Below are 27,845 nucleotides of genomic sequence, written 5' to 3'. Positions count from 1 at the left end.
ATGCAGAAAGAAAGATAAGCAGTGATTCTTCAGGGTCATGGATGACAACCAGTTGACAGTGTGGACAGTGCTATCCCTGTAGTGTCATTATTTCTGCCTTTGCTTCCAGTCAGATTTGAATGAACAGGCAGACTTAAACATGTTCATGCATTCACTTCAAGGTGGAGTACATTTCAAACTTCAGTCCGTTTCCATAGTTGTAGAGAGGAAGGTTGAACCCCGAGCCAGGAAGGTGACTATTAACATTGCTTGAGAGTAAACAGATGGCTTTATCGATTGTGCCATTTATCAAAGGATCAGATTTAATCTTACTCTGGGTGACAGTTTGCTTCACCTTTTCAACTCAGAAAGACAAGCTTGTTATTGCAGTAACTGGTAAACTGTGAATATGCATTTATTCTGACTTCACAGAGGGCACAAACTACTTCTCTCACTGGGTTGTAGGACCTCCAAAAGCTCTAAGAAATCACCCTGAGGAGAGCATAACAGGATGCACATAACATCTGTGCAATCAGTATGTTCGTTTGGTGTCTTTGTCATGGTGGCACAAGAGAAAAAGTAATGGATGAAAAACAAGGATTAACAACTCCAGAGTGTGGTTAAAACAGAAAACAAGTTGATGAATTCTTAGATATTACCCTACAAGTTCACTTGAAGCTGCTGATGTTGGGTTCAGATCTTCAGGCAGAGATTTTCTGTCATGACCTCCCACTCAGACTGTTATTCCTCAGATAAAAGTGCCTCTTCTAATCAGACAGAAAGCACTAAAACACTTTAGAGGCGATACACAAACACAGTCAAAAACATGACCTTGCAAAAACTTTTGCTCTCAACAGCTTGAATGAAGTGATGTCCAAACTGAAACGAGGAATTCAGGTGATCAAGGCGATCATAACGTTGGTTCAAGGTGCAAATATGGGTTATTGATTATATCTCTAACCAAAGTATCTGTTTAATTTGACAGAGAGTTTAATCTTTACAAAACATATTCATCTGAGAACGGTACGCCTACAAGCTCTTTTTGGTTGTGTCAAAACTTGGTGGGAACAAAAAAAATAAAGTTGGTGTTGAACAATCACCAAAGCTATAACAATTTTCCCTCTTCTGAGGGAAAAATGACTTCACAAAGTTTCATTGCAGTTCATCTAGTAGGCAGAAAACTCTGTCCTGTCCTTTAATCCTGACTGTTTGTTATCCACCATGAAACTTGCTCCCCAAACTTCCTCAAAACTGCTGCAACGGGGACCACAGCCTCTGTACATGGGGCACATGCCTAAACCACCAGGCCATCAGTGCCCCAACATTGTTTTTTGATAGGAAGTTCAGTCATGAGTAAACTGAAGCCATCATCAGACAAGCATTGGTAATCATACAGGCAGAAGTAGTGCTCAGGTGATGAAGATGATGGTTATTATCTGTTCATTGTTCAATATGTTGTTTTTTAAGAATCTGCAATTACAGATCAGCCTGACAGAGCTCAAGGGTCAAAGTCTCCAGACTGATTCTGTTATCTCTCACATAAAACTGCCTCTTCCAATCAGACCAAAACACACTCAAATACAACCACAAATACAATCCTACACACGCACACAGTGACCTCTGAGCCAAAGAGCAGCATTCAGTATTCAGATCAACACTCCCTCTTCTCTCCTCCATCACTCTCTCTTCAACTCTCCATAATAGAGGCCAGGTCATTCATTAGCCGCCTTTAAACTGTCCATCAGACGGAGAGGGGTGGAGAGTGAGCGAGCGAGCATGGATCTGAATGGAAGAGAGACAGAAACACACAGCCTGTCTCGCTGTTGAAACTGATAGGCCACTTAAGGCTTTTTATGCCACCATGATTTAAAGCCCGGCCATTCTTTCACTGCTGGTAGTTAAGAGGGAAATAAAGTTGGCTTAATCTTCTACTTAATCTTACACTCGCAACCTTGCACACGTCAAAACACACTCACAAAAAAAACATACACTGCTTTGGGTGACACCTTTACAGCAGGTTTGATGTGTAAGATGTGTTTATTCTCGTTCTTCGTCGTTGTGCCAGGAGAGTGTCATTCTCTTTCTGTATTTTGAATCTTTTATGTCTTTCTGATGCACTCTCTTTTATAAATATACTCATCTATGATCTCTTTTTTCTTCCTCTTTGGCCTGAGGAATACTTAGACAACTTCTCTGAAGTGTTCCAAGGATAAGGCAGTGTTTTCTCTGCTTCTGTCATTTTAAAAAAAATTGAGATTTTTGTGTAATATACCTGAAAAAGTTATTGCTTTAGCTAAATCAACAAAATACCACACAGTGTAGTTAAATCTATCAATGCCACAGTGGTTTAGTTCATCATAAATTGGCACAGTTCATCAATCTTTGTGTTTTTTACTGGTCTTAAAGAGATAGTTCATTACTTTGAAGTGGGGTTGTATGAGTGCTGCAGGTGGGATAGTCATTGAATAGTGGGCTTTCTGACGGCAAAACAAAGTGCTGAAAATGTCCAGATAAAATGTTTCCTTACACCAACATAAGTGTTTGGTTTGGAGTTTGTTAAAATTAGCTAAATTACATGGAGGAGTTGACCTCGTCTGCAGCAGCTGATGGCTTGGCTGTCCCTCCTGTTTCTCTGGCTGGTTTCTCAGTAAAGGGGCTCCCAGCTGACCAGGATTCCCTGCAGCTAATACACATACTATTGACAAGAACCTTATACAACCTAACTCCATAAATACTGAACTGTCCCTTCAACAATGTGAGATTAAGTATCCACATTTATCTGACAGTGGAGCTTGAAAAATCTTCAAATGATTCTCAATTAGCCGTATTGCACAAAGGAGGATTAGGGCCACTGGGACCATTTTTTTCAAGGTGCAGTATTTGTTTTCAATTCTAAGAAAAAAAGTCAGAATTCTGAGATTTTCTCAGAATAAAAAATAAATATTGCACCTTATATTTTTCTGCCAGTGGCCCCAATCCTCTTCCGTACTATAAGTAGAATAATTGTTAAGATAAATTTTAAAATATTTGAGTCCAGTTGAATTTTTTGGGTCCTTTCTTTATTCCTCTATTGGATAGGGACAAAACCCTGCTTTAAGAAAGCCATCTTTGATCATTGCTCACCAATTTTAGTTATTTATAAATCCAACATCTGAAACCTTAACAAAATACTACATCTGATTAACTGACGCTAACTGTTGCTAAGACGATCCCATCTCTGTGTCATACATAGATCTAAAGAGAGCCATACATCCCTGATGTAGCCTGATGCAGTCCGATTATCAGCCTGTAATATGTTTGTCTTGACTTTAAACATAACCAATTCTAATGTAGGGTGGATGATTTAGTTTTAGTTTAGTGGCAGTAGGAGAAGAACAAGAAAAAAAAGAAGAGGAGGAAAAAGAGATGAGAAGAAGAGAAAAACATAAAATGTCTGGAGGAAAGGTTTTAAGGTAAGGGACTGAAAATGTAAATGTGAGAAAACTCACACTGTGTCTGTGTTAACTTTACACTGTTACATTGAATGTCACAGCTAAGGGTTTAAAAGAGAGACGTCCGACATGCCCTCTCTTCAAGCGCTCACGCATTACCGACATGCTCCTTTGACAGACAGAGGCTGCCTTACAGATTTTGAAGACGGCTCTTTGCTTTGCAGCGCTGTGAGTGAAATGCTCCTGAACTTTGGAGGTTCAAGGACAAGACAGTGCTGCATCAGCCGCTGCCATTTTGCTTTGTTCTGTTAACCTGTCGGCTATGCAACTCACAGCAAGGATGGACTAGGATGAAAGATTGGGTCACTCCTCTGCAAAATATGCGTGACTATGTTACAGATTATTTATTGACTTTATTGATTGATTTTATTGATTGAATTTGTCAGTGTATTTTGTCATCAATTGTTCAATGTCAATGACTCACTCTTTCATCGTTTTTGATCCTGGCAGTCATAATTGAGATGTAACTTTAAAACTAAACTGTGTTCTCTATTAACAAACATCTTCATCATGGACTCTCCATCACCACTGCGCTGTAATAAACACTACATGTGGATGCACTCACACACAGACAGACACACAGCCAAGTTTTCAGCTCAGTAGCCTTAGGGCTGTAGTTGCCCCAGAGAATTTTGGTATGCACTCTCCTCAGAACAGTGTGTGTGCTCATGTGTCAGTGTCGGCCTGTCTGTAAGAGATAATGAGGCAGTGTGTGTCTCGCTCGGATAACCTCTGGACTTCACCATCAACTGGCAGCTAAAGTGGAAAACTGGGAGCACATTTTTAAACTGTGTCATACTGCTGGACTCTGTTATGACTTTTTCTCCCCAACACATCCTCCCGCCAAAATGGGTTTCCAACTTGTTCCTCAAACCTCAACAATGACAGGCCTATAGCCCCAGCAGGAATTACTGCTGCCAGAGAGTCGTGCATCTCTTTATTGGCGGTTGTCAGGATGTGACTCAGACAGCGATGTGATTCAAGACAGGAGGAGGAAACGCTTTAAACAATACCCAACTAACAGACTGTGAAAACATTGGAAATGAAACACTTAGCTGCTCCTTTCTCCATCTCACCATTATAGAGAGACAAAGTTTGACAAGTTCGTTATTGCAAGTCATGCAGAACGAAAAATTATTTCACTGATGTAATACCAAATCAAAACAACAACATTAAGTCAAACCTCAGGACATTCTTCCTTTATCTTTTCCTGCATTATTTAACATTGCATTAAGTTTACTAGAATTGAAAACATGAGTTAATTTTGAGTATAAGGATTTCAACATTCTAGCTAAATAAATTTCTTAAACTCAACAAGTAAATAAATAAATAAATAAATGAATAAACATAGAAACAAACAAATAAATAAATACATGAATAATCAAACAAATAATTATGTTATGAATGAAAACATAAATAAACACATAAATAAATACATAAATGTGTATAAATGAATAAATAAATAAATAAATAAAAAAGCTTGCAAAGTTTCCTGCTGAACAGGTGAAGTTTCCTGCTGAACCTGATGCTGACAGCTTGATGGCTCACTTCATGTACAGACTAAAAGCTAAGGACATCGGTTGATTGAAAAAACAAGAACAAGGTGAAGAACCAACAGAGGCAGGTTTGACATTTTGACTGCATACTAAGCAGCTCTGACATGAGGACGGATGAGACGTGGCGAGTTAAGGCAGGAGTAGAGGGGCAAAGAGGAAGGTCTAGAACTGGTCGGTGCACCTTGCGCAGGGTCAAACCGGCAGCAAAAAACAAAACAAAACATGCACCATAGTATTTTGAAATTCCCAAATGTCATTCAATGTAAGAGTGACTGTGTAGTATGCCAATTTGTTTACCTCTATTTGAGGGAGGACGTCAAACAAAAATAGAAAGATCGGTAAAACAGAACAATGTTTATTCTACACATGGAAGCTGTCCTGTACAATTGTTTGGTGTTTGGTGCATTGCTCAAGGAGATCTTCCCTCTGTATTTGAGTAAGAGTAAGATTGAACTTCAGTGCCTCGTAATGCTTCTCTAGAGCAAATTACACACCTTCATGTACTCCTCGGATTGAATTCTTCAATAACTCAGTCTAATTTCCTTCATGTGAAATTTCTGATATATTTAATTGCGTAAAAGTAAAGCTTTACAGCAGTCCTGCCCTCTCTCTTACCTTCTTCTTGGACTTGAAGACGTTGCAGCGGAAGACGTTACTCTGGCCGTCCCTTGCGATGTAGCTGAAAATCTTTAGATCCTGGGAGTCATGAGACACGTAGAATATCCTGAAAGACAGAATTAAATAGGTCAGAAAACAATTTTGAATATGATGCAAAACAAAATCAGAGCCTGGCAGCGTTTCTAAATGTATCTTAAGACGCAAAACAGGCACTGGGCCCGTTTCTCTGGGGTTTCTATGTGACAAAAATAAGCACTATTTTAAGATTGTTTTAATCCAAAGGCAAGGGACCAAATGTGAGCTCTGAAGCTAAAACAGTGGTAGAGAAAGTTCTGATTTAACTATTTGAATAAAATAAACTGGGAGGCACAGACTTCCTCGTAGATTTGTTTTCTTCTTCTATGGAACTTTTAAACGTAGAGTTCTGTGATGTGCATTGGAGACCTTGTAAACTGTCGCTGAACTAAAAATAAATACCTCAAGTAACAAGAGCTATATATTTAACGGTGAGGAAGACACAGGGGATGTATTATTACTGCAAATAAAAAGTATCCTGTGTGAAAGAGGAAACATGGTAATAGAGTTCTCCCCTGGTACGGGGAGAATGTGTGCACCCGACAGTGCCGAAATATACAGTATCCTGCAGAGCGGGAAATAGGAAGAAATAAGTTATGGTGCAAAACTGAAAGTTAAAGAGAAAGTATGCAATAACTTGCAGGAGGGAGAACATTTTACAGATCTAATTCATGACGACAAAAGAAAACTGCTGGAGGGATAAACCTCTGCAGATGAGAGAAAGTCACAAAGATGCTCAAAACTGCTCAATGTCGAAAAGAGACTGGAGCTTTAATGAGACAGGGAAGTCTTAGTGTGCTGAGAAGTAGAACTTTCTTGAATATTTTATAGAGAATACAGATCAATCTAGCATCAAAGCAAACTGATAAGGCATGAGGATAACCAGGCATTAAAATATCTGCATACCTGCAGAGGGAACAAACAAAATCTTTGTCAAAATATGCCACCAGAGGGTTTCGTTGTTTCATCTAATGACTGAAAAACTCTGACAAACTTTAACAATGGGATCCAGAAGGAGGGCTAAACTTCTTCTAAGTAGGTTAAAAATGGCCGAATGAAGTGATCAGTCTCCCTCTGGTGAGGCAGACTAAAATGACCACAGTCGCCTACAGTTATGTCTGTGCCCTTAAAAGCTGCACCATGATGGTCCCTCCTTTCAGATTTATAAAGATTGCTGCATTTTGAAGCTTACGGAGAGCAGGACTCTAAAAGTCAGTGGTTGGTGTCACTTATTGAAGTTAACTTTTACTGTTTGAATGCAGGGCTGAGCAGTTTTCTCATTGGACGATTAGTATCATATTGAGGGGCCCGGTGGGATGACTCATCACTGTGAGACTGAAGACAGCGAGGCATGAGAAAGAAAATAGTGAAGACTCTTCAGGTGGTTTCTGTTAAAGTGAGTAAAAACGTGCTTTTGTGCATGTTAGTGTAGTGTAGTGTAGTGTAGTGTTGTGTGTGTGTGTGTGTGTGTGTGTGTGTGTGTGTGTGTGTGTGTGTTTGTGTAAAGACCAGGGGACTCAATCTCTACACTCTGTGACATTTCTTTGGAATTTGTTTTGGCCTTTTCATTGGGAGTAAGGCGAGCTGAGGTCTTGTGGTTTTGGATTGCATCTTCGTCAACCCCTGTTAGCAGCCTGTCAAAATTCCAGGCACAGCTATCTGCAGTGACTCACACCATCTCACACAAAGACAGCAGGGAGACTTTCAGCCTGACTTCTGATCGGAGCTGCTGCAAAAATCAAGGTCCAAGACGTCAACTTTTTACAATTACATTTCATGAGATTTCACAGCCAAGATGAAAGTGATATTAAATTCCTTCACAAAACTTTAGCAGCTGGTTCTCTCCTCCTCGATTACATCATCATAAATCATTCACTACATGAATAATGACAGCTGTCATTCAATAAAAGATAACTCTACACATGCAAGTAATACCAAAATTGTTGACATGGGACAGGGGGTTTGAACTCACATTTCTCAAAACTGATGCCGTAATACATCCTCAGTCAGTGAGGTTTGTCGGTACTTTGGACCATACAGTAAACACTTCCAAACAACAGTTTATTAGAAGGCTTATTGTGATGCACAAGCAGATGCCAGTAAAAAATAATTTACTTGTCCTAAATTGCTATCAGCAGCAAACTAGCGCCTCTGAACATTGTCAAAGCAGTTCCAGGAGCTGTTGCTGAAAACAAACTCTGAAACAGGACGACATTATAAAAGAGATTGAAGTGGAAATGACAAATAAGGCGAGGTCATTAGCCGAAGCCGGTTTCTGTTATCAAGCCATGTCATCTACAGCACTGGAAGAAAACTGACCACTCCCATCCGGCTGTGCTCTGCTAAAACCTTTTAAATGTCTCCTCTTTCCACTCTTTCTCTGCCCTCCTCTCAACCCCCAACCCCCGTCACTGCGATAAAAATCAATGTTCCCACATGTAAAGCAGGGGAAAAGGTCTTCTGTTCTACCAGTGTTGCCTTCAGGGGACTAAAACTTATCCAAAAACTGTAGGAAATGATAAAAAGGAAACATAAGATGCTGCCAGGCTAGTGAAGCTCAGCCAAGAGCGAGTACAAGTGAGCTTTAGCTGACAAATCCCCAAGCGGTGCGGAGATGACAGATCCGATACATCTCTATCAATGTCTCTAACAGAAACAGCTGCCAAACATTCAGGTGAAGACGCGTCAGATAGATCAGACCTGAGAATGAGAAAAAGAGACTCGACATTGAATCTGTCAAAGACAGTTTGGAGCCAAATAAATCAGACTACAACTACTGCCGGATGAAAACTTCTCTTGCTTTTCAAGTGGGCTATTTTTCTCGTTCAAAGTCACAAAATCCACATTTTCATATGAATGAAATGCACTTTTCTACCCTCTGTCACTGATTGAACCCAAACAATCTATAAGAATAAAAAGAACGTGTTCAACTGCAATTCAAATCCGTGAATTTCATTGGCAGGAAGTCAAAATAGCTTCAGGTTTGATGGATGGATCACTGAAAGTGCAGGGAGTCAAATATGAGGCATAACTTTCCTGCCAAATAAATACATTTACACCCTGTCGTCTCGCAGATCAGTGTTATCAACTTTAATTCAGATCATCTAGAGAATAAGACACATTTGGAAGAGGAATCAAACATGAGATAAGAACTGCACTTTCATAAACATCACCAGTGAATGTTTTTCTATGAGTGTATCTGAATCAAATGTGTTCCCCTCTCTTGACTCATCATTTTGCAAAAATAATGCAAGAGAAAAGCTGCAGAGGCCTGCAGGGTAAAACAAGTCCCTTTCACATTGCATGTTCAGGATGGGACAGTTAGGCCTTGTTGTGACTGCACCAGCTTTAGAAGTAGAAACAGAGTCACTGTTAATGACAGAGCCAGCAGAACAGAACAGTGCTGTGTGCGTACCTCTGAGTTTTAATTTCTCATATCATGCTTCTAATGCTTCTGCAATGTCACGGCACAATTTAAAACCACACATCGGGACAACAAGATTATGCCAATGTGGGGCCCCTTTTCAAAATACAAGGCAATACTGAGGGTGGAGCTTCGTTACAGTGCTACAGTGGATCTCAATGTAAGAAGGGCTAAAGTTTCAGTCCACAGCTTTGACTTTACTGCAGAAAACTCTAGATATTGATTCCAGTACTTCTAAGAATCAGGGATAAATTAAGAGAGAAGCTGCTGATAGCACAATTAGGTGTGCAGCAGCTCTTTCTAACTCAAAGATAGATACACAAAAACATGCACTCAAGAGTTCAAGTGCCTGTGATACACAGCGATACATTTTTGCAGCTCACAGTAAATTGAAGGTGCATGACACCAACATGACGATGCCGTTTCGCCAGTTGAAATGAAAAATGGAAAGCCTGAAGATGAAACTTCCTTCAAAGTGCCCTACAGTTGCCACCAACTCTCTGAAGAGGCCTCTAACTTTCACTCTAACGGCGTCTTGCTTTAGCGCTGGTGTTAATTGGACTTTTTTTTGCATAGAGTCTAATTTACATGGAAATGGGCTATCTTATATCAAATGTATGCATATCACCTCATTTAAATCTGTGCAAATAGCACCTGAGAGCCTAGATGCTATTAACTTGGCAGCATAGTTAGGGGAGCATTTCTGCTGCTCAGAGGATTGCAAGGTTTCTTTTTGTCTTATTAGTGCAGGTGTGGCAGCTGCAAAAGCAACACAATCTTGTAAGAAATGCCCCCAAGGATTTAAATTTGACAATCACGAGGACACACAAATTAGATGAAGCAATGGCATTTCAGGAGGAGGCTGTTAAGAAAGTTTTCTAATTACTATAAAAGCTTAAGATATTCATGTTGATAAATTTAGATTAGTTTGCATATAGACATACTAATGACTACTTTATAAAGATATAAAATACTGAGAGTTAGAGTTGGTTTTCTAACGTTAGGGGGCTCATAACATCACATTTTTGCAGAAACTTACAGCCTCGCTGGCAGCTATGAAACACAATGAAAGCACAAAATGGGAGAAATACTGATCACTTTAAATTTGACGTAAACACTGAGGCTATTGTGGAGTCAGTATCTTCCCCCTCTTTTTTTGTCTCCTGCTTTTTACTATCACCTATCACTTACTATCACAGCCTCACTGAGAAATGCAGAAAAAACCTAAAAGTGTTGCCTATTAACACCAGCGCTAAAGCAAAACGCAGTTAGAGTGAAAGTTAGAGGCCTCTTCAGAGAGAAATGCAGAAAAACCCTAAACAGTGTTGCCTTAAAGCTCTGTAAAACACTGAGTAAATAGAATCCTGCTTTAATTTCCTCTGTTGCGTTCTTTATGAGTCCCTTTTCCCCTTTGCAATCCAACCAAAGACTCTAAAGCAGCTGGAACAAGTTTATCAGTCTATGTGTGAGTTTTAATTAAGAGTTCATTTTAAGCCCTATTTTGTACTCAAGCACTTTTGTGTCAGCCATGTATTGTTCTTCAAACAAAGCCCCTCGTGAGATTAATAGGTTTTCATTTTAATGGTAGAGACCAAAATAGTTTTCGATTTACCTGTAGTGGTTATTATTTAATTTACTATCCAAATTGACCCTCATCTTGCTGCAACTTTTACTGCCGTCTATGATAGTTAAGTTTATGGTTCAGTAATACATTCGGTGGCATAAAGTACCTGCTGCTTAAAAAAAGCATCTACAGGAATCTTTGCCAAAATGTCTTGGTTAATAAATCATGAGCTCCACTTCTTAAAGAAAGTTTTATTCATATTTGATTTGGAAGTTAAAAGGTGACTTAAATTAACATATTTTATTCCTCATGATATATTTTAATATCAAATCCAAAGTTCAAAGTTCAAAGTCTTCTTTATTGTAAAAAACTGCAGTATGCACCAGACATACAGAGGATTTGATATTACATTTCTCTCTCAGACCCTAGCAACGACAACAACAGATAAACATAGGAAATATCTTGAAAAAGATAAGCTAAAATAAAAAAAAAATAAGCTAATAAAAATAATAAAATACAGTTTAAAAAAGTGCAAAACTTTGCTATAGTGCAATTTAAAATCAAAGTCAGTGTGTGCGTGTTCAGTCCTTAGGATGACAGACCTGAGCGTTAATTTGGGAGGGTTCAGTGACCAGGTTAAGTCTTTGAAGGGGGCACTATGGGAAGAGGGGGCAAAACAGGGAGAGAGTACAGCATCCTGACTACCTGGATGATAAAACTGTCCCTCAGTCTGCTGGTTCTGGCCCGGAGACTGCATAGTCTCCTTCCTGATGGCAACAGGCTGAAGAGGCTATGAGACGGGTGGGAGGGGACGCCTGCTATGCGCACAGCTTTTTGGGTGAGGCGGGAAGGGTAAATGTCATGGAGGGAGGGGAGAGAGGCACCTACAATCTTCTCAGCTATTCCCACAATGCGCTGGAGGTTTGTTCTGCAGGACCATAGACTGTATAAAATATGGATGTAGTATCCGTGACATCACCCATCTGTTCCTGAGAGCTGTTTTGAAGCCAATCGACGGCGGCAGCCATATTGGAAATGCGGAACTCAAACAGGCAGAGTGTGACGTATTGTGAGCCTCCTAGCCAACAGCTATGTGTTTGCGACCGAGAGTCACGTCAGTCATGTTCTTATTTGGGCAAAAACTCGAAATCTTAATATCTTCTGAACCGTCGCGTTAGAAAAAAATCCACCCCTGCACAGTTTGTGCCGATAGAGAGATTAGCTTCGTAGGGCCAAGCCGTTTTTTGGACCAGGCTAATAAACATGTTTATTAATGCTGCAAAGATCGTCTTTTTTGAATGGGTGTGCATGTGGTTTTCAGTGTTTCTGCAGCCAGCCTCAAGCGGATTCTCGATGTATTGCAGTTTATAACACTTCCGCATGCGCTTCATAGTGTGAGACCGGAGGTTGCCCCTTGGGCAGGATGCAGTGCAGGCCCCATACCACACAGTGATGCTGCTGGTGAGAATGCTCTCGATGGTGCCTCTGTAGAAGGTGTTAATTACTACCATTACTTAATTACGTATCAAAAAATGTAAGGTAAGTGGTACTTTTAATTTTATACTATTTAATGAGATTCCCTAAAAAAGCTAATTAAAAATATTTAAATAGGACATAAAAGCAATCCTGTTATAAGCCCTGGGGAATGATTCCTTTTTAAATGTATAGATGACTGTATAGAAATAACTGCAGAGTTTCAGTGCATAAAGCAGTCAGTGAAATCCTGAAATCCTGTGGTTTACAGTAGTGTGTGTGGAAGTCTGTGTGTTTGACAGAAGTACATGAGCGTCAAAAAGCAAGTGTCCGAGTAGGGTTAGGAGTGAACAGCTAGATGAAGAGGGGGACAGAAAGAGGGTGACATTGTGCATGAATAAAGAGCTAAATAGAAGAGAGTGAGAGAACCGAGCAGAGCAGATGATTCATGACTCATCTGGTGTGTCTGAGTTCAGCTGTGCATTCAGAGCTTAACAAAAACACTCCTGATCCTTCACATTTAACCTGCTGCTGCCTCATCAACAACGACTTAATATCACCAGAAACACTGTCAGCTTCTGTATTAAGGCAAATAAACAGAAATATATCTAATAACTTTTGACAAAAGTGGGGTATGACTGCATCAACACAACCTTCTGAGGCTACACACTCTCTGCTAACCTTGTTAATAAGCCTGCCTTGTTAACAGGCTGAGTAAATCATGCTGTGATCGACGCTGTGATGCAATGTTTGAGTAATGAAGGGGGCTTGCTTCAGAAGGACTTGGTCATTTTTCCTTTAATAAATTACTGCCAATGAAAAAAAAACAGCTGTTATAAATCACAGACTAAGAGGCAACACAGCACACACACAGCATTTACAAGTTACACACACACAGTTACAGGTAATCGATGCAATGACCAACCTGTGCCAGATCGGCTGCAGATGAGAAAGTGCGTGTGTGTGTGTGTGTGTGTGCGTGTGCGTGTGCGTGTGCGTGTGCGTGTGCGTGTGCGTGTGCGTGTGCGTGTGCGTGTGCGTGTGCGTGTGCGTGTCTGCTAATTTTAGGGAAAAGATATCATGTCCAGGAATAAAATCCAAATACATCTGCATGTATATGATATCCCAACAATATGCACCAGGATATTGGAAATATTTTAACAGCTCCAGTTTAGATTTCAGTAACATGAAACTTAGACCCATTACCTGCAGTGTGTCATACTTAAAATTTTAACTCAATACATCTCTAAAATTATCCTGTTGGCTGGGGGTAGTGTTGTATTTCTAGAGATTGATTTTGGTCACATTACCACACTGAGGGTGGTTTTTCAAGGTCTCGGCTTTGTCTTGGAATCTACCAGGTTTACTCCATATTGTTCCGGTGTCTAACAAAATACGACTCCCAATGTATTTCATGACTGTTCTAGGTTATAATGACATGAATATACAGTTTGTTGCCAAATTGCCAGTGCTAAAATTCTTGGTATTTGCCTTTATTATAGGACAGCGAAAGGACGACAAGAAAGGAGAAGAGAGAGTGGGGATAGTATGAATCAAATGGTTGCGGATTGTAGTTAATCAGGCAACCAGTGCATCTGTACATGGGGCAACTTACAGTAAAGTATACAACCCTCACCCCAAGAGCTTTACCAAATATTAGCTATCCATGTAATGTAGGACACACAACCACCTTGTAGATACAGTGATCAGCCATAACATCATAATGATCACCTGCCTAATTTTGTGTAGCTCCCCCACCCCATCAGGTCAGGTCCAAAACAGCCTATGGACTGCACGAGTGCTCTAAAGATGTGCTATGGTATCTGGCACGAACATGTTTACAGCAGATCCTTTAAGTCCTGTAGGTTTGGCGCCTAACTGGATCAAACTTTGTTATCCAGCACTTCCCACAGAAGCTCAGTTGAAGCTTGAAGTCATGTTCCTCCAGGCCACCTTCTTCCATTGCTACTTGTGACCATTGTAGGCACTTTTGGCGGTGGATAGGGGTCAGCATGGGCCACCTGACCAGTCTGCAGCTATCCAGCGCCATGCATGCCACACTGTGATGTGCTGTGTGTTCAGATAGCTTTCTATTACAACAAGCATCACATTTTTCAGCAGTTTGAATCCAAGTAGCTCTTCAGCTGGATCAGACCACATGGGCCAGCCTTCCCAATGAGCTTTGGCTGCCCATGACCCTGTCGCCAACCCAGCGGTTTGCTTTCCTTGGACAAGTTTTGGTTGGAACTGACCAGGAACACCCAACAACAGCTGCAGTTTACCAGATGCTCTGACTTGGTGGTCTTGCCATCATAATTTAGCCCTTGTCAAAGTCGCTCACACCACTACCTTTGCTTCCAAAACAGCAGCTTGAGGACAAAATGTTCACTTGCTGCCTAACATCTAGCCACTGTCTGGTGCCATTGCAGTGAGATTGATCAATGTTATTCACTTCACCTAGCAGTGGTCATAATGTAATGGCTAGTAGGTGTAACTTCAAAAGTCTTGGTCTGGTCTTCATTTAAGACAACACTGTTGGGGTGGAGTACTGACTGTGTGCTTCTAAGTGTTTACTTTGTGCTGATAAACACCTATCATGTCATTATTCTTTAAAAGTTCAGAACATTTAACAAACTAAAGCAGCTATGAGTCATGGAACATGCTAATTTCAGCCTGTTTCCACTTAGCTGTGCCCCAAATGAGAGTCATTAGTACGAGAATAACAAACCCAGCATGCTACAGATGCAGTAAAACCGTGGTTATTGGTGTTTGAGCTTTTATTTGGGTTAAAGACTCAATTATGGCTCTTTCACTTAACCAAACAGTATATGCTATGGGGAAAGCTGGAATTACATGCTTCAATTATATTTATAGCGTGTTAAACTCCTGTGAGGTTAATTATAGCCATTTTGAAGAATGGGTAGGTTTAATTGGCTGGCTGTGTGTCAATCAGCTGGAAGTTACAGCCTTTGAAAGACAGAGCTTTTGAGCAGTAATTACAGTGTTCAGTATCCATTAGGCTAATTGGTGTTACAATGAAAGAGAATACAGGGCCGAGATGTTTTTTCTGTTCATTTTTCACAAAGTTGGACAAAGTAATTGCACAGTCAAGCAAAAGCCCTTTTCTATAGAAAAGCAGATTTTCTAGAACATGTTATTAGGGCTTTGTTATGTTGTTTTTTAACACTAGAAAATGAATGCTGTAAAACAATCACTTACTATCTTGAAATATACTTAGTTTTTTGTTTGAGATATAGGAAGTAAAATTACACCAAAATATGCTTTGTATTCATATGTGTTATTACCCAAAAGCTGTGTATTAGAAATGACAACTTAAGATGTTACAAATCCTTCTTCTTACCCACAAAGCTCTTAATGCTCAGGCATCATCATACCTTAAAGAGCTCATAGGGTTACATTAAGCTTCCAGAATGCAGGCTTGTGATGCCTAAAGTCCTTGAAAGTAGTATGGGAGGTAGAGTCTTCGGCGATCAGACCCCTCTCCTTTGGAACGCCAGTCAAGGTCAGGGAGGCTAACACTTTCTACTTTTAAGAGAAGGCTTTAAACATTCCTTTTACACAAAGGTTTTAATTATGGCTTGCTCTGGCTTGGACCAGCTCTTAGTTATGCTGCTATAGGTTTAGGCTACCACTGTCTCTCTCTGTCTATATGCATTCATGTCATTTAATATGAGGGACTGATTTTAAATCTTTGTATCGTACTGACCTAACCAACTTTGTACCTCCCTGGGAGTTTTTGCACTCCATTGTCTCATAGCTTCCTGTAGATCTTTTGCGTACTGTGCTGTTCCTAAGTTGACTTTTCTTTTCTTTACTTTTCTCCATTATAGAAGGCACCTATACCGTGAGAAAGGAACCCAATTTGTTGTGCTGAAATGATGTTGGCTTAAAAACTGATCAGACTGAATTGGTCTTAGTCTGATAGGAAATAAAAAATGTGTTGAGCTATTCCTCACTTTCCTTTCAATCCAGTCCCTGCATGTTGTTCTCGGTAGGATTCTTTTTAGATGTTTGATATACTGTTTGATATACTGTTTATGACTACAAAATAGCAATTCTTCTTAAAATCCCAGAACTGTTGAATAAGCAGCAGACAAAACACGATGTGCTGAGTTAGAAAGCAGCTTCTGTTCAATTATGCACCTCTGTGAACTGTGTTTCACCTCACCCTCCTTCAGCCGTAACACTTTTCGATGCCCTCATTTCTCCAGGAGTCATCAAATATTTTGCAACTTTCTGTAGTTTTTGTTACCGTCTTGCATGGACTGTCATGGAAAAGTGGCAAGGCAAACATTGTGTTGGATGTGTGTTTATGTTGTAGCACAGGAACAATAGAGATTATGGGTTGTTGAGGGAATAGTGGTGACTAATACTCTGTTGAACTGTGTCCTGTTCTTTGTTTAGAGCCTGTGCCCTCACAAATAACCTACTCCCAGTAAAGACTGATTTATACTTCTGCGTCGCCCCTACACAGCAGGGGCTGATGCGGACATGAGCACCACCTACTTGTGCGTCGATGTGTCCGTGTCACACAGCAATTCTCAGCCGAAACGCTTGAGGGCAGTGAGGTCTCTATGATAGCCGGTCGCCTGCTTCCGGCCCTGCTACGATTTCTGTTTGCTTTTCCACAGTGATTCAGAGCGTGTTCTGTTACTCTACAGCTGATACATGTTGCTGTTTATCATACAGACATGATTACATGACAAATAGAGAGGAGGAGATTAAATACACGGCCAATGAGCGTGGATACCGGAAGTGCTGTGAATGCGGGAAATACATTGCCGTCCAGTGGACCAATCACAGGGCTTGCAGTCCGCGTTGATTCTCCGGGTAGTTACATTTTGGAGGAGGTGCACGTCAGCTACGTTTGTAGGCCTCTGCGTAGGTACAGAAGCAACACAGACCTCCGGTGTAGGCTACGCCGTCGATTCGACGCAGAAGTATAAATCAGCCTTAAGTCAATCTATATGTGTGATTTTAATTATGTAGGTTTCAACAACTCTTCAAGTCTGCTTTTTGAAGCTTCAATAAAAACAAAGAAAAATCAACAATGATATATACTTTCCACCTAAATTCAGGCAAAGAAACAATATGGTGAAAATACCATCCAGTCAGAGGGCGCTCCAACAGTAAGTGTAACACCATGATTACTGGTCTCAGAGCAGTCTAAGCACAGTTATAGAGACCTTTTTACTTTCCCCCTTTGCTTGTCAGATCTGAACAGGGGAAAATAGTCATTTGTTTGAACAGTGTTGCTAGGCACTGCTGGACAGACACGTTTGGTAAAACAAAGAACATCCCAGCTGTTCACATTCTACAGGAAACAGATGCAGAAACAATGGTTACATACTCTGGAAAATATCTGAGCTCCATCTTAACCATCGGGCATCACAGCTCCTGACATACTACAAGAAAATATATGGGCACGGAGGCTGTTATTTCAACCATTTAACTACAGTTAAGTAGCTCATGTTTTTATTCATACACACTGTACAAGGTTTAAATTGTTTTGCTATATCCCATCTATTTTAAAGATAGCAAGACTAAGACTTATATATTTGCATGATTGAGGGCATGGCTGAGATGACTTACAGGCAGGTGTAATGTAGCCGTTTGCCAGGAGGCTTACAGTCCACCTCAGCTTCACCTCTTTGTTTGTTTTTAGGTTGACCAAAAGTAAGGTTAAGTCAATATTTTTTAATCTGGTGACCACAACCGTTTGGCCTCATAACTCTGGAGGCAATGGGTCATGTCACTGAGACTACGTCCATGTGTTGTACAGTCTCAGGAGGTAACCTACAGGTGAGTGGTGAGTTTCCTCATTCTGACTGACTTGTGGTAATTTTTCCTCATTGTCCAGCAGTATCCACATGGTTACAAGTTAAGTTAGCAGTGCAAAGAGCGAGGAGTCTACAGAGTTCTGCACCTTCTCAACCTGTTAACCTAAATGTGCCACCTCAATGGATCCATTTGTATAATGAGTCACACAACACTTTGCTATCTCAGTTTTTTATTTCAAGCAGGAAAACTTGAGACTCTGACTTTCCTGACTGCCTTTGAGATTCTGTGTTTTTACACTTTCACAGCAAACACCTAGCAATCATTCAGTAAGACGACAATATGTGAAAGTGGTTGAACTTGAAGTTTTTTTCCCTTTTCAGTTATTTTGGAAAACCTCATTTTTTAAAGCTGCTCAGTTTAGAGTCTCTTATAACTAAATATATGACTTCAGCATGGACTTGCAGTGGGATATCAGTTTAAAGAAAAGAGGTTAAACAAAGCTGACAGTGTCACACTAAAACAGCTGAGCGGAAACAGTTGCACTGCTCTTCTTTACAATAACCAGCCCTCTTGATTCTCCTTCAAATATCATACAAAGACAGGTTTCTATGAAAGCCCTTATCTCCGCTGTATGTCAAACAAACACAGCTTTGGCAGCACTGAGATAAACCAGCCTTAATTACTCTGCATACTAATCAGGCTTTATGTTGATCGAATGTGACTATAAAAGAAAGCAGGGTGAAAAGGTAGAGGCTCTTATCAGTAAAGCTGTTGTGTCTGCCAGACCCTAGTGTGCCCGCATGAAGAAAAGCCCCAAAATTTTATAGCACACACTTCATTTGCAACTCCCAGAAGTACCAAAACACAGCAGGCTTTATCATCAGGCAGACAGGCAATTTCCCACTGCACTTGTTAAAGTCAAGGTGAGAGTAAGCAGCCCCGTCTCGTTTCTATTCTCTGATGCATTATTTACTCGAAAGGTTCGCACCCCAGTTTGTGCATGGAAATATTCAGGGCCTTTTATGAGAAATAAGGTCACTAAATCAATATCTCATGGCCTTTAATAAACTGAGCCTAGCTGAGACACTGAATAAAACTCTCACATCCACGCCAACACAAACCTCTAAACCAATCAAGATGGCTAAAATATGTATGTGGTGTTTTGGTTTTACGCCTCAGGGGTTTGGACCTCCAGGAAAGGATCTAGTTTTTGGTAATATTGCAAACAAGCTGGTGTGTTTGAGAATCTTTGAATATTTGCAACAGTGTTTGGACAACACATCATTCTTCCACTTCTATGCCTGGTGTGCACACTGCTCAGAATTCGAGAACCTCTAAAATGATATCTTTTGGAAACACTGCTGACCCAGATTCAGTTTGAAAACTCTGGGGTTCATTGTTTGAGTGTAGAGGAGGAAAAAGACTTTGTTTATTTCTTTCAAAAGATGGTGCATAGATGTTTGCTTGCTTGTTTAGTGCTTATCTTTCACAATGTGTCCTTGCCAAATATTTTAGCACAGGGCTTGAAATTACGACAATTTTGGTCTCAAATGCTTCCGTTAATTAATCCATGCAACCTCAAAAAATATTTGGTAGCATTTGTGTGAGTGCAAATAATTGTTATGGTGCAACCGTTTTTCCATTTCTTGATAAAACGTTTGCTTTCCAGTGACCGGTAGTTTGCTAACAATGCCTGCTAAAAGGCACAGTGTTCAGTCAAGAGTGATGTGTGCCGCTAATCAGACATTACAAATCAACCACCATTACATTCAATCCAATGCTTTGCTAAACAATCAAACACCTGCTTGATGTTCTTCACTTTCAAAGCTGATTTTAGATTGGTTAATATCACTTCCTTTCACTGTGCTTCATTGTTACATGAAAGAGAGATAACTAGTGCAAAACACGAAGAGCGGAAGAGAGAAGATAAAAATAACGCAGTGGGATTTCTTTTGTAGGCCTTCTACGGTTACAGAAAATGTAACTCCTGAAGTTGGTGATGGTGACTGCCGTGGAATTTCCATAGTCTTATATATATATGTATGTAAGAATGTTTAACACTTGTATCTTTCCAGTCTAAGTGTCAGGTGCAGAGTTACTTCCTTCCAATATCAGCCGAGACTACTGGGTGATAGGCGAGACAGGGTCACTGTAGTAGTCAAGGTCTTTCTCTCTGCTCCTGTCTTTATCTGTATGTTTAGACTGATGTAGTGTCTCCAGACTGGAGCACCGCTCTTCTTCCCAATTGTATTGTTTCCTATTGTCCAAATATGGGTATCTAACTTTAGTGCCGTCTTTAGGGATACATACCAAGCCTGAGGAATTGTCTGACAGAACTGACTTGGCATTGCACTGCACTCTCCTGCCTGTGTACTGTTATGTTGTTTCTCCTTGATCAAGTTCAACATAAACTATTCTCAATGTAAGCCATCAGAGTCTTCTGAGTCTTCTGTGTCCAGTGTCCAGTTTATTGATGAATTCCACCACAGTGACAGTGAATGAGGATGCACCAGCAATAGACATGCTTCAAACAGTCTCACAATGAAAATGGCAAAATGCACTGTGCTCACTGCAAAGCCTTTGGGACTGTGGTTGCGGGTAGAACTGAATTTGAAATATATTGTAGTTGTGGTGCTCCTTAATTATTTGGTGGGTGTTCCTACATTTTTAAGTTGGGAGCACCAGTGCTCAGGAGTATAAAGGTTAATTTTGAGCTCTGTCTTGTAACCCTTGTAAGGAATAAAATCTAAGACTATATCTGCTGGAACTAACTCAACATCAATAGCTAACCACAGACGTGCTAACGACTTTCTCAATGGAAGCAGCTGCTGAGATGTCAGATTCTGCATTTTGCAGGAAGCAAGGTACAAAAGCTAAGCAGTAGCACCAGCCCTACATGGAATTAACTGTCATGTCATGTGCATACCTGTTCAGATAATGATGTGAATTAGTTCTGAAATTAGATGGCACACAGATACTTTTTTTTTTGTGGACAAAATGTAGTGTTACAGTTTTACTATGCAGCCAGATACTTATGGGAGAATGTTGCAGATCAGTGCATCACTTTCAGGACGTGTTTTAACTTTTCTTAAATGCAACAAATTCTACAACCTAATACTACTGAAAATGTATTTTCCTCCATTTGTACAATTAACTGTTATAATTTCATACAAATGTAAGATTAGGTTGGGATGCATGTGTGACAATAAACAATAAAGACTTCTGTGGCTTTAAATGTGATAGTTCACTTTCAGTCTACACCAATCCTCTCTGTTCTGACCCTGTACTACTGTGATGAGTGTGTTCTGTTAAAAACAAAAGATCATTAAATTAGAACCAAACCAATCCCTAAAACAAAAACTCTTCACACTTACTTTCTAGAATGTTTTAAAGCCAAATTGATAATAGCAAAAGTCCTCCACATTTCAGTAACCCAGATGTGAAAAAAACAACACTCTGCATGGAGTTTAAAAGGTTTATAAGTTTCCTGATTGCAGTTTTTATTTCTCCACAGGGAACTCAGTAGACTGTTTAAGCACATTCAGTCAAAACCCTTCCCACCGCTGATTTAGGGAATGTCATGCAGCTCTTCTTGCAAACTGTGAGATTATTTGTGCTGGTATTCAGCCCAACAGGAAATGTAAGCTTGTGTATGATTTACAATAGCTACATCTTGTTCAACATCCAGCTGTGAAATTAAACATTAATCTTATGGGAGTGTCATTTCACAGATTGTTTGTTCAGCTCCCCTCTTATCTGTACAGTTTCTCACTTAGTACTTGTTTTAGTTCTTTAGTTTTATTCATCTTCACTCCCGTGGTCCCTGCAGAGACCTCCGCCATTGTTACAAAATGACTCGTATTCAAAAAACATCAAGAGGGGGAGATGGTGGCTGTTTTATTAACACAACAGTGTATAAAGCAGCAGGCTGGCTTTGTCTCTTTTCTGAGTCTCCAGAGAACTTAAGAAGGAGGAGGAGAATAAGAGGGAGAGAGGAATCTTTACTGGTAAAACATCATTTAGACTGCCAAGAATAAAAAGGAAAAGGTAAAAGAAAAGGAGTTTAAAAAAGCTCAGACAATTCAGAGGAGGATACTAACGCAGGCAGAGATGGAGAAACATCGACTAAGTCTATACTACTACTGAAATGTTCTAAAATAGACTTCTTACTTACGATGGCTTTGCGATAAATGGCCTTTCAAGCTGTTTCACTGTCCCAAACATTTATACAACGACTCAAAAACACAAGGGGTGCAGGATTTGTTGCAGGGTATCTGGAACATTTAGAATATGTTCTTAGGAATCAGTCCACGCTGTAATAATCCAAATCTTTATCTCCTCTTAACATCAGGATGAAACAAACTATGTTTCAAACTACTAACTCAACCACGTTTTCACCACATAGTACAAACTCAGATGATTATATTCTTTTAATCAAACCTTTTCAAATCAGCTGGAGAAAAAAAAATGAAATGTAAGACATCTGTTATCACTTTGGTAAAATCCCAGCAAAAGTTTGCTCGTTTGAAGACGAGTGAGAACAATGAAAGAGTGGATCTGACTGTTTTTACACCATTATACGTCCAAAGCTCAAACTGCTGCACTGTGTTTTTTTTCCCATTAACTCTGGGATCTTATCCTCCCTTCCTCACCACACCTCACTACCAAACTAATGAGACTTCAGCACAAACACTCCCCCATGTTCTTCTCCATACCTCCTCCACAAAAACACTCCCTCTCTTTATCTGATGAGTGGTACCATCCAGTCCTCCCCTCGCTGTTTTCTACTGTTTGTCTCCAACAGTGCTCTGCACATTGGATGTCAGTGCTCACTTCCACCAACTGTGAAGCTCCTACCTGTGTTAAGTGGCGTTAAATGTATTTTTGTGCTCTCTGCACTGATGGAACAGATAATGGGAGATTTTAATTGTGCGATATGAGGGCTGGAAAATCAGCCGACTGAGCTGCAGCATGGACCGAATGTGGATGACAGCTGAAACTCAGTCTGTAGGGACTTGGTTTGGAAACTGGAGGGTCTCCGGTTCACGTCTTGGTATGGACCAAGTTTGGGCACTGGGCTGGTAGCTGGAGAAGTGCCAGTTCACTTCCTGGGCACCGCTAGAGTGCTCTTTAGCAAAGCACCAAACCCCTGCACAGGGTGCTCATCCATGTGCTAGCCCCCTCCCTCTGACATCTCTCCATCAATGCATTTCCATAGGATCCTATTCATGTGTATGTGTATGTGTATGTTCAACACCAGTGTGTTGAATTTAATAAAGTATATTTTCTTCTTTTTCTTCTTCATCTTATACTCAGCTTCGTCCAACAATCTGATAAAGAATCCATACCAAAGTGGGCTTAGAATTCTCCAAAGTTCAATTTTGAAAGGCAAAATTGGACAAAGAAATCAATAATGAAGAGCAGATAAATCTTGCAGTAGGCAATGAAGCATCTTGTCCCATGCCTGGGAATATAAAATCTTAAACTGACCTACTTCTTTTTTAATTTAAGGGATTTCAGTGAAAAATTGGTAAGAAATGAATACAGACTGCCCAAGTTTGAGTAAAACACAGCTGTATATGGCAGTACTGACTTCTAGAAAAATCTCTTCTTCTTCTTCTTCTTCTTCTTCTTCTTCTTCTTCTTCTTCTTCTTCTTCTTCTTCTTCTTCTTCTTCTTCTTCTTCTTCTTCATACAAGCTCCTGTTTGTTTGTATGTGTTTGTGCATGCTATCTATCCAGGACACCCTGATGTACCCAGGAGGATGTAGCCTTTTGTCTAATACAGACACACAAAGCAAGGTCATACACAAATACCTGAACACACTGTTATAGACACACAAACACCAACACCGTGCCCAGAGGCGGTACAACACAATGAGTGGGAGGAGAAAAGGACAACAAGAAGTGAAGAAGAGGTTTACCGCAGCAGTGTAAGAGGAAATAAATAAAAGTGAAGCACTTAATGTTCTCAGCAAATGCAATCTCTTTAAGTGAAAGCAAAGGTAAAAACTATAGTTACCTCCGAGTCCTTGAGACGATCAATAGACAGACAAAGAGTCAAAAATACAATGCTTCTCTGCATGAGAAAAGCTATAAACCGTGCATAATAAAGAGTAGGCCAATTAAAATTTCCCATTAATGTATTATATGAGCCATGATGAAAGGACTTGTAAAACCTTTCCTGATATTGTTGTTTTGTTTGGAGCAGAGAGGACAGTAAATTCAATAAGCGAGCCAGCTGTTCGGCCATTTTCTCCAGTTATGGCTGTTTTCTTTCAGCTGCACAGCCACAGTTAACGGTAAAAGGTCATTTTAGACACAATTACAGGCCTGTTGGACTAATGGGCGGCCATTCTGCTGCCACTTTCATGTCCAAACAGCTTATGTGAAGGTACGGTTCCATTTCAGGGTGAACTGTGTTAGAGACACTATGAAAAAAGGCAAGTGGGAAGAGTTGATGGGAGGACAAATCTAAAATTTGAATATTTAGGGAATATATTCATAGACTTAAAAGCTCCTGTGAGGAAGGATTGTGTAGATTTTGGTGCTTCCTAAGTAAAAAGTGGTACTTATTATTTCTTTGTTGATTTTGTCCTGTGTGTGTGTAAGTAGTGTTTGTACGACAGAGAACTATAGCCTCTATACATGGTCCACGCACTTAAACCACTAGGCCAACTGTGCCCCATTCTGCTTTATTTTAACAGTTAAAGACATAACTCACTATGATTTTTTTTGCATGTGTACAATGTACAGAAGGCAGTCTTGGCAGTGTGAAGTTGATCGTTTTGTCAAACAATGACCCTTGGCAGCAGCTTCAGACATCAAATAGAGAATTGTACATCTTTGATAGGCGGTGTCATTTGCTTTTGTGAGTCAGAGACAGGAATCAATTTTAATTTCCCTCTGTTTCATAACCACCTTGTCAAATGAGCTACAAGTAAGAGAGAAAACAATGCAAAAACTCACAAAGCATCTTATTCAAAGTATTGCACAATTTTCAAGTGTAATCCTATTGTGTCCAACAAGTTGTCATCCCCAATTTCAAATATTGATGTTTCAACATTCACATCCAATTCAATCACACCTTACACCCAACATCGCCTGTTTTAAGGTCCAATACTTTTCTCTCTAACACCATGTTAAACTTGAACAAGACTTATTGGTTAGGTCTGGGCACAAAATCCAATTCTTTGGGTTTAGAGATCCAATCATGTTGTAGGTTAATCTGTCAAACTCTAATGGATCAAGTTGTGAACAAGATCAAGGATTAATGGAAGCAGGAATGTAAGTGACACAAGAAGCTAAATTCTCAGGAGCAAACATTAGGATTGGTCCATTGGTACAAAATTTTCTGTAAATGTAGGTGACAGTATGCTCAATTTATGTGCCAATTTTCTTGGTTGTAACATTAACAATGACCTTACTGTTGCTAATGACAAGAACTAAACCTACCACAGTCTGAGATATGTCTTTAAGGGTCTACAGCTGTGGAGGGGTTTACATTGTAGTTTGATAAAGGCCAAGTGAGTCTCAAGGAGACACTTAAGGCATCCAGCAGGATCATCAAGTATCAGTTATCTAGGTACAAAGAGGAACAGTAGCTGTGGAGAGCCTCTAATATCTCTTTTTCAAAGTTTGAAGACTTTGAGTCGACTGGAGATTCCAGAAAGACAAATACAGGAGCAGACAAACCACATGTAGAGAAAAAGATAACATTTTAGACATTTAGGAGCTCAGAAACAAATCAGACCGACAGAAACAGCTGTCTGAGAGAGACAACTAATGAGAGTTCTGAAACTAAACAATGAGCCCAGGAAACACAGAGGACAAAAAATCTATTTAAATCTGCGTCTGACAGAAACTTTGAAACTGAGGACGAAGTTTAAATTGAGAAAATGTCTTGTTGAATTAAAAAGAAATCGAAGACCTTCATTATCATAATAGAACACTGAAAAAAATATGCAAGTAATATCTGTAACTTCTGTTCTCTGGGGACAGAAAATGATGGAAATTGACCAAGTCAGGCGTTTCACCAGTCTCAGGACAAAATTAAAATGTCAGTCAAAGGAATAATACACGACCTCTTCACCTGCTGCTCTACAGATGTCTTATTTGTGGACTGCTTCCTTTTTCAAACTCGCTTTTATGAATCACACTGAGAAGAGGAAGAGGAGGAGGAGGCTGGCCAAGCTGTGGGTAACTGTGTTATGTGTTGAGACTGTCAATGATTAAGTCTGGCTCATGTTGTTTTCCTCAGTGTTTGGACACTGCCCAGCTCTGTAATAATGTAGAGATGCCACAGGGCTTTTCTGATCTGAGTGTGGGAAGAGGCTTGACTGACTGACTGACTGTGCAGAAGTGTTTTCCTGGATGTCTCAGGGTCTGCAACTGGTTTCAGAATCTCAATAGAGAATCAAAATTTGAAATGATAAACTGATGGAATCCAGGCTTGAATGTATGTACATTTCAAAGAAAGAATACTTTCCTATTCTTACAACTTGTATGAGTCCTCTTCATGGCGTGTTGATGATTGATGTACATTGAAAAGGTTGGTTCAATTTACCAGTATTCACAGTGATGACATTACCAAAAGTCAACCGTCACTAATAGTAATTTTCCAGAGCTCCACGGTGAGATCTACTTTAGGCTGGTTGGCATTGTTGGTATTTTTGACATTATTGCTAATGAGCAACCTGGTACCCAAACTTTTTTCAGCAGGCCCCCCTTTGGTAGATGAAAACATTTCCTGACCCCTTTACCCATTACCATACACATCGACACTTAAACATACGACAATGGCCAATTACACTAAGAGATTATCAGACATGTCCTCTGCTCACAAAATCCAGTTTCTTTTTAATTATTTGGACGAACCAGTGATGTACTCATGAATAATATCTGTTTCCTCATTTGGCCCATTCCTGGGGACATCGGCCTCACCTTCCATCATGTTTTTATAATGTCATAAAAGTGTCAATTTTGTATGTAAAAAAAGATTATAAGTAATATTGTGTAGTGTCCTGCTAACTGTCTTGTGACAACCTTTTAATTTTAATCCTGTTTTTTGTTTTACGTAAGTACCTCCCTTAGAACTACGGATGAGATAGGCTACACTGACGATTCGACACAGAAGTATGAATCAGCCTTTAGTAACAAGTTGCTCACTATGGAGAATAATGTTTTCCATGAAACAGTGCTTTACAGACCGAAAAAAATAAAGAATTTAGTCCTTAAATCAAAATCTGGACATTAGTATCTGTGGGACTTATGCAAAAGACAAGGAACAGAAGAGATAAAATCTGGGATCAGAGGGAAGAGAATTGGGATCGGTTACTGTGAGATAATAAAGGCAGCAGAACAAAGAACACACACCTTCCCTTTAATAAAACTCATAAATCTGTAAACACAATATACAGTGCATTCATTCAATTTGCTGCAGAGGTATTCTTTGATCTAAGCTTGTAGCTCAATGTGTCCACAGTGTGAATGCTGCATGACTAAACCACTACAGAAAACTCATATTCTGTCAGAGCTGAAAGAAGGTCTTGTTTTGCCACAAACAAACAGACACAGACCAACAGTTCATACTCTGAAATGAATGACTCATACTTTATCCAATCTTTCTCGTAACCCTTCTCACACACACACACACACACACACACACACACACACACACACACACACACACACACACACACACACACACACACACACACACACACACACACACACACATATATTCTCTCTCAAGGGTGCACAGCTCAGAAGTGCATCCAGGAGCCCAGTTGGGCCTCTGAGCTTTGGAAATGACTCTGTCAGAAAGATGGATTCTGCCCGGCTGTTTGTGTGAGCATCTCTGAA

The 27,845-nt window shown here is 40.0% G+C and overlaps 1 protein-coding gene across 1 annotated transcript in view; it reads right to left on the bottom strand.

Moving 5' to 3' along the window:
- LOC117832707 (carboxyl-terminal PDZ ligand of neuronal nitric oxide synthase protein-like) overlaps positions 1-27,845 on the bottom strand; it is a 224,937-nt gene that overhangs the window by 94,369 nt on the left and 102,723 nt on the right. The window contains exon 5 of the mRNA XM_034711947.1: positions 5,642-5,750. Within this exon, the coding sequence (XP_034567838.1) occupies positions 5,642-5,750 (109 nt within the window). The remainder of the gene's footprint in view (positions 1-5,641; positions 5,751-27,845) is intronic.

Source organism: Notolabrus celidotus, chromosome 2 (genome assembly GCF_009762535.1).
Source record: "Notolabrus celidotus isolate fNotCel1 chromosome 2, fNotCel1.pri, whole genome shotgun sequence".
Taxonomy (NCBI): domain Eukaryota; kingdom Metazoa; phylum Chordata; class Actinopteri; order Labriformes; family Labridae; genus Notolabrus; species Notolabrus celidotus.
This window is presented reverse-complemented; position numbering and strand designations above follow the sequence as displayed.